The sequence below is a fragment of the Lynx canadensis genome, chromosome D1 (assembly GCF_007474595.2).
Source record: "Lynx canadensis isolate LIC74 chromosome D1, mLynCan4.pri.v2, whole genome shotgun sequence".
NCBI lineage: Eukaryota > Metazoa > Chordata > Mammalia > Carnivora > Felidae > Lynx > Lynx canadensis.
In genome coordinates, this window is record NC_044312.2 from 1,049,801 (window position 1) to 1,060,939 (window position 11,139).

The following is an 11,139-nucleotide window of genomic DNA, read 5'->3' on the forward strand; positions in this document are numbered from 1 at the left end:
GGATCATGTCCAATTTTGGGTGTGTTTGATGTCGCTGTGCTGGTGGGGAGTGAACCCCACTGTTGATGCATCTTCAGCATCTCTGGAGACTCACGGAGGTGCTGCTGGGAGTCAGGTTAAGAGAAGAGGATGGGACTGATGTCGGGTGGGCCCTGAGGAGCAGTTGTATCAGGAGAGATGCAGGGAAATTGGGTTGGGGGTAGGAACTCAGCCACAAGTGACTATGGGAGTGGAAATCCTTGGGAATTCACACGTTTTGCGGGAAGACCTGGGCTCACCAGAAGACTCAGAGTGAGAGTAGGCCAAGACAATAAGGGAAACTCAGTGCGCCTTCGGGGCCACACGAGCGAATGAGAGGGGCTGGACCTCCCTCCTTGCCCACACAGTGATGGGGTGAGTGCAGCTGAAGACCCAGAATGATGTGGTGGGATTCCTGTTGGTCTGTTTGCTTGTTTCAGTCTTTGATCTCGCTGTACAGAGTACTTCCTGGGAGAAATCTTTTACCATGGAATACAAACTTTATTTATCTGTGTATTTAACATTTATTAATATCTACCAAGTGCAAGTTGCTCGAGGAAAGTCATCAATGAATGAGACACTCAGGCCACAAGGGGGCTTATCCCCAGAAGGAGAGAGAGGGAGAGAGAGAGACACGTGAAAACCAACCACGATACAGGCAAGAGCCAAGTCAGTGCTCAGAGACATTCAAGGACTGTGTGCATTAGTTCTGGTTGGAGAAGAGCTACAAGGAATCCCATGAATGAACGTGTGCTCTCCCCGAAGTTCCTACTTCTTTCTTGATTTACTTCTCTTTCCTGTTCAGAGAGAAAATAGGAACATCTCACCTGGTATAAAACACATAAAACCCATCCTAGGACCCTAAGAACAGAAGACACGTTGCAGAAAGTACAGCGTATCGTTCATGTGGCTGGTTTTCTGTGTCTGCAACAAAGGTTCTGAAGAACAATCTCAGAAGGCTAAGAAGGTGGTGCTGGGCTGAGGGGCAGGCCTTGGGGGCCGATGTGTCCCCTCCCTGTCTCTGCTGGTGTCACCACCGTGTGGTCTTGGATAAGATTCCACTTAATCTCTCTCAGTGCTAGATCAAGTGCACGAGGAGGACCCCAGCCGCTCATCGGATTGTTGCCTCAAATGAACTAATGCTCGTGAAATGCTGGGTATGCTAAATGCTAGATTTATTTTTATTATTCTGAAAAGAACATCGAGAATTTCACATCCATGAGGTTAATCATATTCTTTTGAATGTATATTTTCTGTGCGTATGACTTCTTGGATTAATGAACTCACTCCATTTAAAACCTGTATAATTAAGTCTTGCTTTCATTTGTCCAAAAGTGACCTCTTTCCAATTTTGACTCGGGGGCACCTCAGTGTCTAACATGTAAGAATTTAATGCCTTGGTCTGTCTTCTTCTGAAATCTAATCTGTCCCTTTTTTGTTCCCTTTCTACTTTTCTTAAGGTTCTAACACAATAACCCATGCCATTGAGCGCTCCATGAATCTCACAGGTGTATAAGGGGAGGCACCATTTTCTGTTTTGTTGGTGATAACTTTATCGACAGTTGTCAGTGGTTTATGAATTTTTCTGATGGCAGCAGCAATGTGAGCCAGAACTTTAAGGTACAGTTACGTGGTATTTTCCAAAATGTGCTCTCTGCAGCACTGTTCTGTGAGGGCTCACTCGAGCATTGCGTTAAAAGGATTCTCCCTTAGGAAGTGCTGAGTTTAACAAGCACGGGAGGGACTCCTGAACATCCTGTGCACCTGAAATACAATAGGTTGTGTTTCCTGAACTGGTTTTTCCATAGGGAATTGTCTTGTAGGACTACTCAGTGTTCTGGGAACACAGTTTAGGAAATGCCGATTGATAGTACATTGTAGGTGCCACTGAGAGCTTAAATGCACTTTATTCTAGGGGTAATTTTCTCCTGAGGACATCACCCCATCTGATGGAAGCATTTTTATGGCTTCTCTGAACTTTCAGACCCTTAGGCAGCTAGGGAGGAAGATGCTCTATTCCTCAGGGCGTCCCCTCAGGGGGACACTCTATGAAAGTATCTGAACTGAGCTAGAAAGAACAGCGAGTGGCAGCTTGGGGGGGAAAAACACCTTAGTAGTGTCGTTTTCAGGATTTTACTAAACGATACCATGTTACTGAAAACTTGAAATCAATGATCTCATCGTATGAAATAGCCTGGTTACCCTCGGAGTGTCTAAGTTCTCCAATTTCTTTCCTCAGTAGGCTTGAGATGTGAGGTGCAGGGTGTTTTTCCGTTTCCCGGGGTTTCCTGTTCAAGTCCTCCCCGAGCAGACAATGTGAAAGCCCCCTTATGGGAGATCATAAATATTACCATACAATTCCTGGATTTCTCTGATATCGCCCGGCGAGAGCTTGAAATTCTCAGAGTCCCTGGCTCCGTAGGTGGGGTACATGACAGAGTCGGGATCAGACGAATGTCTCAGGCCCAGAGAATGGCCAAGTTCATGGGTTGCAACAGCCAGGAAGTTAATTCCTACGACAGAAGAGCGGCACATGGTAATGACAGAAGCAGCCATGTATATAGAGACATAAAAGATTTGTAACAGAAAACAGAAAACACCATCTGGGGAGGACTGGCAGGCGGGGATGGCCGAGAAGGACAGTCACAGGAGCTTCAGTGTCACCCCCTTGCTGCCATTGGAGAAATGACAGTTGTTCTGTCCCTGTGGCCCCCCACCCTAGGTCACTTGGCAGTTTTCTGGAGGGAACGCAGAGGCATGTGGATGCGGGCTTGAGCCCCCCGGAGACGCGGACAGATGGACAGACATGTCAGTTCCTCCCCTGCTGCTCAGAGGCAATTGCTTCTGCTGTGTGGGGCTGTCACGGGTGTGAACCCCCCGGTACCTGGGGACAGGGGCTAGCCGCTCACAGACGGGGGTGCGGAGTGTCGGGAGAGGGAGGCTGCTAGGAGGACGCCCACACGAAGGGCAGCATATGCAGGCGGCCTCAGCTGTGTGCCATTGACTTCCTTGTCCTCCCGTCTGTCCTTCCCTCCTCACATTCGCAGAGGGGCGGCCGCGGGTCGTTCGCCAAGGGGACGCAGCGGCCAGTGTCCCCGCATCAGGCACCTCCATGCTGTGACCTCCCTTCGCACAGGCCCGACCTCCCTCTCCAGGACGCTTGGCAGCCGTGTGATTTCGTGTAACATATTTACTTATGGAACCATCTCCACTTCATATTATTTACCCCAGAGATTTTCTCCATTAGTGTCCTGGGGGGTCTGTGGTCTCCCATGACGGGCTGGGCCATGGCGTGGGCTCCCCTTGGACGGTGAATGATCTTCGAATGGTCTACCACTCCCAAGTATCAGTGAACAGTGAACGATCTCAGAATGGTCTACAACTCCCAAGTATCATAGTCTCTGCTTCCCTTTCTCCTCCAGGAAAACAAACTTACGGCAGTGCCTGGGAGGCTCAGGCAGCTGAGTGTATATCTCTTGATTTTAGCTCAGGTCATGGGTTCATGGTTCGTGGGATCAAGCCCCACGTAGGGCTTTGTGCTGACAGCACGGAGCCTGCTACAGATTCTCTCTCTCTCCTTCTCTTTCTCTCAGAATAAATAAATAAAACTGAAAAAAAGAGAGAGAGACTCTGAGTCCTTTTAAATGCTTTCTTTTCGTGGGGCGCCTGGGTGACTCAAGTCAGTTAAGCGTCAGACTCTTGACTTCGGCTCAGGTCATGATCTCATGGTTCATGAGTTTGAGCCTCTGCATCAGGCTCTGCACTGACTGCACAGAACCTGCTTCGGATTCTCTGTCTCTGTCTCTCTCTCTGCCCCTCCCCACTCTGTCTCTCTCTCTGTCTCTCAAAATAAATAAATAAAAAAAACCCCTGAAAAACACCTTACTTTTGGGAAATATAAAGAACTCTAATTTATCAAATTATTAAGGTATCCCAAACACTATGCTAAGCGCTGTATAAACATTATCTCATTTAATTTAAACAACAATCCCATGAGGTGGGAATTATTTATAGGTGGAAACTGAGACTCAGAGAAGTCAAATAACTTGGCTAGAGACACACAGGGAGTGGCTGGTAGAGGCCCAGCAGGGTGAACCAGGTGTGGTTTGCACTCCCTTCCAGCTCCCATCCACACAGCATTATAAGCACGTGAAATGAAATAATGCATCTAGAGCACAGGGTACAGTCATCGGCAGCTAACGATGGGTCAATACTTATTACTGCTTAGAGCAGTGATCAAGTTCAGACGTTTGCAAGTACGTGCAGGGGAAGAGTGATGAGGTGCTGACCTAGACCCCTGCCGTCGGCCCAGCGCTCGTCCTCATCGAAGTGGGCGTCTCCTCCCAGGCCCGGCCCAGGTTCGTAGGCATGGGCCAGTGTGCCTCCTGGTCCGTCAAATGGGTAGAAGTCCCCGTGAGCTGAAACAAAGAGGGCGGTTGCCTTTAGTGACTGTGGTTGATACAGTGACAGCAGCTATGAAGCTCGGCCCCGTCCACAAAGTCCACATGGGGTTACCAGCAGGGCGGTGTGCGTGTTTATGGGCCTCAGGAACATTCTGTTTCAGAAAACCACTGCTCAGCCCCGATAACCATCCGAGACTGAAAGCTTGGCGTGTGGGTGTCACATTTGGTCCTGGGCAGGACGGAGAATGGGTGGGGTATTACGTTTGGGAACTTACGTGTGTACCATTTAGTACCTTCTCCTTGAAAGCCTAGCTAGTTCTCTGTGGGCAGAACAGATGGTCTCTAGGAGAACCGTGCACCAAGTGTCAAAATGAATTTTGCCAGCGCTTTTATTTGTGCTGTAGGGATGTTTGTTTTTGAATTGGTATAAGGCTGTATCCAGTTTATCCGTTTCCTGAAAGCCCGGGAACACCATGAGCAATGATTTCTTTCTGCAGTGTTCTCTTTGACGTTGTCAGTACTGTGCCGGAATTCAAATTTCAGCTACAGTCACAGCTCCCGGGCAGTTCAACATTAGGACAGACTGGAAAGAACAGTATTTTTCTCTAAATTGGCATCATAAAACAGTAGCCATTAACAGCCGTTTGTGTATATTTTTGAGAGAGAGAGAGAGAGAGAGCTTGCAAGTGGGGACGGGCAGAGAGAGAGGGAGACACAGAATCTGAAGCAGGCTCCAGGCTCTGAGCTGTCAGCACAGAGCCCTATGTGGGGCTTGAACCTGTGAACTGTGAGATCATGACCTGAGCAAGCCAGATGCTTAACCACCTGAGCCACCCAGGTGCCCTGACCGTCACTGTGTTCTAATAAATATTTATTTATAAAATCCTGGAACTGCCCAACAGAGAAAAAAGGATAAAAATGTATTTACAAAAATGGATGGCAGGCTAGGTTCAGCTCATGGGCATGATTTGGCACCCCTCTGGTGGCTCTAGAGGCACCTGGGTGGTTTAATCTGTTAAGCGTCCAAGTCGTGATTTCATCTCAGGTCATGATCTCAGGGTTCATAGGATTGAGCTCTGTGTGGGGCTCTGTGCTGACAGTCCTGAGCCTGCTTGGGATTCTCTCCCCTTCTCTCTCTGTCCCCCCCTCCCCCACTCATTCTCTCTCTCAAAATAAACTTATCAAACTTATTAAAAAATAGTGGCTCTACATTAACAAACTAGAAAAAGTATAGTGACATATATACATCATTATATGTCTATATAGAGATCATTATCTATTATATATGTCATATGTATATCACATTGAAAGATCGTATGTATATAAAAGACCTTAAATCCTGAAAAGAGGAAGGTGCTGCTATAAATAACAAGCAAACAGCACCCAGGACTAGCCTGCGGGAAGCCTCCTCACCTCCTCTTGCAAAGCCAATCACGATATCGGGAATTCCCAGCACAACTCTCCTGAAGGAGAGTGGGATCTCTTTGCTCCACATATTCAAGGCCTTTGCCACTAAATGATCCACTGTGACACGTGGTAAGTCTCGAGTGTATGATATGATCCTGGTAGCAAAAAAGAAGACAACGTTTGACCTCCTAGGAAGAGGGTTTTACTGGTCTCTGCCCGAATGAACCGGAGGAAAACTAACCTGTAGGTGACCACTTTGGAAATCCACTTTGGCCTGTTTCTGGATGGCAAGTCTTCTCTGGTGTCCGGAAGTCCGCATCTGGGCTGTTGCATTACCACTATCACGCGGGAGTCCAGCATTCCCGTCACGGGTAGGCGGAAGAACTTCTGCATTTCCTTGAGCCGGGCTCCGAAGCCGTCGGCATCCCTCGATTTGGCGTCGGATGGGTAAAATCTCTTGAGATACTCCTGTCGGAAAGAAGAAATTGTCCTCTCATCGTATTTACTGTCTTTTTCTTAGGTCTCCGAGGTCTATCCATCATCTTTGCCTCTGGCTCCTGTGGACTCCAACAGTGGTTTGAAGACAGAGTCCTTACACGGTCGTTAAGTGAAATAAATGTGCATTAATGAGATAAAAATTTAATATCGATAATGACACATAGTCATTCCATTTCGTGAGCAAAAGAGTCCGTCCGTTTTCCTTTTGCCCCATTAGATGTTTTGAGGGGAGACCCACTGTAGCCTTTAGAAACCACAGGCTGGCTTGTACTGGCCCATCAAGAAGAGCACCCCGTGTGTCCCCGCGGGGCACAGCAGAGACGCTGTGGGGCGGTCCGAAGTCAGCAGCCACGCCTGAGGTTCTCAAGAGGTCTGGCCCTCGCGGAGGTTAAAGGGTCTTTAAGTGTTAGTCCTGGGAAGGATATTGTGAAAGTATTTTGTTGAACGTGCATATTCTCTGGGGGAAGATAACAAAGCTCCTAACAGCTGAATGATGTGCTCGGGGTCACCTATTACGTCAGTACCGGAACTGGCCCTGTCCCCTCACTGCCCGTGCTGGGTTCTTTTCATTGCTAAAGCTCCAGCAGAGCCCACACCTCGAGGCCGCAGGACAGGGCAGGTCTGCCAGGTGTATTCCACGTACAGTTGGGGCCTTGGCACTTTCTTAAGGGACCCGAGTGTCTGGATAGGAGCATGGCAGTCCAGCAGCCTGAGTAGGAAAAAGTAAACAGTGAATGCAATAGTGCCAGCGGCTTCATGAGAGCTTGTACTGAGCACCTGTCACTGGCAGGGACAAGACCAGGATCCTCACATACATTTAAACTCGAGCCACCCCGGGAAGTAGGGACGGCTTTGTCGTGATGAGTCATGGCTCAGAGAAGGAAATCAGCACAGGGTCACCCCATGAGGAACCAAAGGAGGCACATTTTGTTTTCTTTTTTCTTTTTCTTTTTTTAAAGTGTATTTATTTATTTAAAAAAAATTTTTTTTTCAACATTTATTTATTTTTGGGACAGAGAGAGACAGAGCATGAACGGGGGAGGGGCAGAGAGAGAGGGAGACACAGAATCAGAAACAGGCTCCAGGCTCTGAGCCATCAGCCCAGAGCCCGACGCGGGGCTCGAACTCACGGACCGCGAGATCGTGACCTGGCTGAAGTCGGACGCTTAACCGACTGCGCCACCCAGGCGCCCCATAAAGTATATTTATTTATTTTGATGGGGAGAGAGAGAGAGAGAGTGAGCAGGGGAGGGGCGGGGGACAGAGGATCTGAAGCGGGCTCCGTGCTGACAGCAGACAGCCCGACATGGGGGCTCGAACCCATGAACCCTGAGATCATAACCTGAGCCGAAGTCGGACACTTAACTGACTAGGCCCCCAGGTGCTCCGCAAAGAAGTCCTTTTATCCCTCCCTGAACTACAGGCCTTACAAAGACACTCTTTCGGAAGAAATCTTTTTGCATCCTTGATATGAATTTTCCTGCTTTCTCTGGTTTATTGGCAACCGGCGCACAAGTACAGGGGCTCAGTGTTCTTGCAAATGTACTGCTTCGGGGGAACCAGTAATATTAACCTTGTGAAATCGCTGCTTTGCAGGTAAAAAACAGTCAAACGTTAGGATTCTCGCACGGTACGGGGAGTTTCTCAAAGTCAGAGTTAACATGAGACACAAGTAGACTTTTCTTATGCTTAAGGCTTAAGTTTATGAACAGTACTCGGGAGGAAACAATACCGAAAATTAACTACTTATACTTATTAGTTTGCTTGTGAAGTAGTATACTGGAAAGACCATGGTTTTTGAACCAGCAAGACTTGCCCTTGACTCCTGTCGCTACCATGACCAAGTACGGGAATCCACGTGACTCTCCGTCCGTGTCCTGAGGTAGAGCTGCAGGTTCCTTGACACACAGCACAGTGCAGCCCGTATGATCAGAAACGGCCTGCACGATAGTTGGCATTGTTATCACTCACTTCTTCACTACAACAATCCCATGAGCCGAGTATCTGTGTCCCCCTTGGGCGAAGTCACCAGTGAGTGCCCACCCGCAGTCCCCGTGGGCTTGTAAGCAGACAGCTGCCAACTCTACCCTTGTTTTCTGATTTCAAGCCACCACCAGGAGTCCTTAAGAGTGACACTCAGCTCTCTATGGAAAGACTCTCCAGCCACAAGAAGTAATATCAACAACTTCAATTTGTTGAGGGGGCACCCCCGTGGGTCGACTGCACCGCTGTCCCCGGTTTGCACGGGGAATACCAGAGCTCACAGAAGGGCACTAACCTTCTCATGTCGTCTGTGTGGTGAGGGAGGAGGGGCGGGAGCGGGAGCCCAGTTTGGGCAGCGCTCCCTGATCGAAACCCATATTTTGTACATCATCAGAAAAACTACCCCAACTGAAAAACGCGCTTCCGAGCGGCAGGGACATACCTGAGCCTGCTTCCACTGTGACTCACTGTGGCCGCCCGCCTCCCGGGGGAGCGGCAGGGCTGGGCTTTGGGGCAGCAGACACAGGACACACAGCACCACCAGCCGCATGGTCGCTCCGCGTTCTCTGCCGGCCGCCGCAGAGATTTATATAGTTGTCAGCCCTGCGTGTGGAAACCGGTGACTCATTTGAGTGTTTTCTTTCTTTTCGGTGTCTACAGAACTTTGGAAGCGTGTGTGAGTTTTCATTAATGGCCACAAGGAAGTTTTATGTCCTTATTGGCAGGAAGCCCACAATGTATTTGCCTTTTTTCAAAGGATCCCCCCCCCCGCCCCCCGCCTTTGGTGTATAAATTTAACCATGAGAAAACATACTTTATTTGCCAAAATGAAATTGCTACTTAGACTCGTCTTTTCAACTTAAAATGTTGGGGAGCATCATTTAGGACTTACCGTAGCAGGATGCATCTTAAAAGAATTTTTTAAGAGTGTGAAATGCAAGGAAAATTACCAAAAAACATACAACTAATCAACTAATTATTAAGCAAACGTTCTTTAATAAACACCAAAGTCAAGGTTGGAGTCCAACTTCTTTATTTTTATCAAAGATGAAATGGAAACCAAAATGACAGATTAACTCACTTCCCCAAGGTCACAGGGTTACTTGCTAGTGGTCCTGACGGCCAGCCCAGAGCTGTTTCTATCACACCACCCATCGGCTCATTTTGTCATTATAGTCGACATTTCTTGGGAGAGCCCCATGGCTTTTGACTAGAATACATCATGGAAAACCCCTCAGATATGCTGGAGCTGAAAAATTTTAATTCTTCAAACATCCCCCAAATCATCTGGAGGTTGGGTGTGGTGAGTCAGCAAAAGGAAACTTTCCAGATGAATAAATTAAGTTTCAGGGCACCTGGGTGGCTCAGTTGGCTAAGGGTCTGACTCTCAGTCTCAGCTCAGGTCTTGATCTCAGGGTCGTGAGTTCAAGCCCCATGCTGGGCTCTGCACCGGGCATGAAGGCTACTTAAAAAAAAAAATAAATTAAATACGCTCTCTTTATGTAGATGCGTTAATTCTGTGTCATCACAGTTCAACTATACTTGAGAACCTGGTGTCTTTAGTCAGTGTGTGGCATGTAATGGGTGCATAATATGTGGTTATAAAGATAAATATTTGCGTGTGGATTTGGATCAGCTAGTATGGGGATATGAGGTTTTCTGTGATCTTTGCTTGGAATTAAAGTTCAAAGCATTCCCTATATATTATATTTTCTATTTCTGTTTATTTTTAGTAATTCAAAGAGCATTTGAGGTTACAAATATTTTAAACAAATTTTAGTAACTCCCTTGAATACTCACTTTTGGGTTGCAAGAAAGATGTCTTTTCTTCTCTTGTTCCTTTGAATTATAATTTGTGAAAAAATGAACAAGTGGGATCAAGTCCCAGTCCCTGCCCAGAGTTTATGCTCTAGGGTAGGGGTGCGGGGAGGGAAGTACTCTTAAAACAGTGGGACAAACGCTTGCAGTAGGCAACGCTACCAGCCAGAGGGAGCAGCTAATCCTTCCCATGGGGACTGAGGATCAATCCATGCATTTGAGCTGGATTTGGGAGGGTAGCCATTATAGGCAGAGCGCATCGAAGGAAGAAGACAGCACGAAGGGCAAGCCGTCAGTGTTGCTGGAAGGTGAGTGGCTGGGAAGGGAGGGGGGTCCAGTGGTGAAGGGCCAGTCTTGCGTGCTAGGGGCTTCTGACTTTTTCCTAAATGGTGTCAAGGAACATTTCAGAGGGAGAAAGTGGCATTCTCAGATTTGTGATGTTGCAAGCAAATGTTGGTGGTTGTTCTGAGGATGGGCCGGGGACGACAGATGATTCTCCGTAGAGGGATATTAGAGAGGTGGAAAGGTCAAGAAAAAGTTATCCAATAATCCAGGTGAGAGAGGAAAGAAGAAGTCCTGAACCAGGACTGACTGCTGGGAGGAGAAGGAGGAAGGCGGTTCCAGATCCATCTGGAAGGTGGGACCGATGAAGAGAAAGCCAATCAAAAGCCGAGTTGCTGACTGGTGGCAGGAGTGAGGAAGAGAGAATTAAAGACTGATGGATTTAGTGGAGGGCAGTGCTGTCGTTACAGGACAAGGCTTTTGGGAGAAAGAACAAGAAGTAAATTTTTCAAGGGAAGCAGGGACTTGGTTGTGGTTAAGCAATGACATCAATTTTGGATATTGAGTTTGGGTGTCTTCAGTGGGAACATCACACCTGGAGCTCATGGGGGTGATCTGGTCTGCAGATATAGGTTGTGAGTGACTTATTTCAAAAGAAGGAAAACCATGCACTTTTTAGTGTAGTAAAATTTGCGTAATATAAAATTTGCCATCTTAACCGTTTTCAAAA

At 47.7% G+C, this 11,139-nt stretch overlaps 1 protein-coding gene across 5 annotated transcripts; it reads right to left on the bottom strand.

Moving 5' to 3' along the window:
- Positions 1–498: 498 nt before the first annotated feature.
- On the bottom strand, positions 499–8,888 carry MMP7 (matrix metallopeptidase 7). Of its 5 annotated transcripts, XM_030333229.1 has the most exons (8): positions 8,143–8,726; positions 6,923–7,035; positions 6,070–6,296; positions 5,835–5,983; positions 4,534–4,650; positions 4,308–4,436; positions 2,370–2,531; positions 499–815 (listed from the first exon to the last, which is right to left on the bottom strand). In XM_030333229.1, the coding sequence occupies exons 1-8, from the start codon at positions 8,282–8,284 to the stop codon at positions 787–789; spliced, it is 1,068 nt and encodes a 355-aa protein (XP_030189089.1). In that variant the 5' UTR covers positions 8,285–8,726; the 3' UTR covers positions 499–786. The 5 variants fall into 5 exon arrangements, with proteins under 5 accessions (XP_030189089.1, XP_030189091.1, XP_030189088.1 ...); XM_030333231.1 differs by lacking the exons at positions 6,923–7,035; positions 8,143–8,726 and adding an exon at positions 8,752–8,888; XM_030333228.1 differs by lacking the exon at positions 8,143–8,726 and having other exon boundaries at positions 6,923–7,267.
- Positions 8,889–11,139: the final 2,251 nt, after the last annotated feature.

Bases quoted from the DNA above. Each gene is read 5' to 3' on its own strand.
- MMP7 (XM_030333228.1), bottom strand. From the start codon at position 7,195: ATGACTCATCACGACAAAGCCGTCCCTACTTCCCGGGGTGGCTCGAGT. The intron at 6,297-6,922 runs GTGTGGGCTCTG...TCTTTCCGACAG, and splicing joins CCCTGTCCTGCGGCCTCGAG to GAGTATCTCAAGAGATTTTA. The intron at 4,651-5,834 runs GTGAGGAGGCTT...CGTCCTGCCCAG, and splicing joins GATTGGCTTTGCAAGAGGAG to GACCAAATGTGACACCCACA.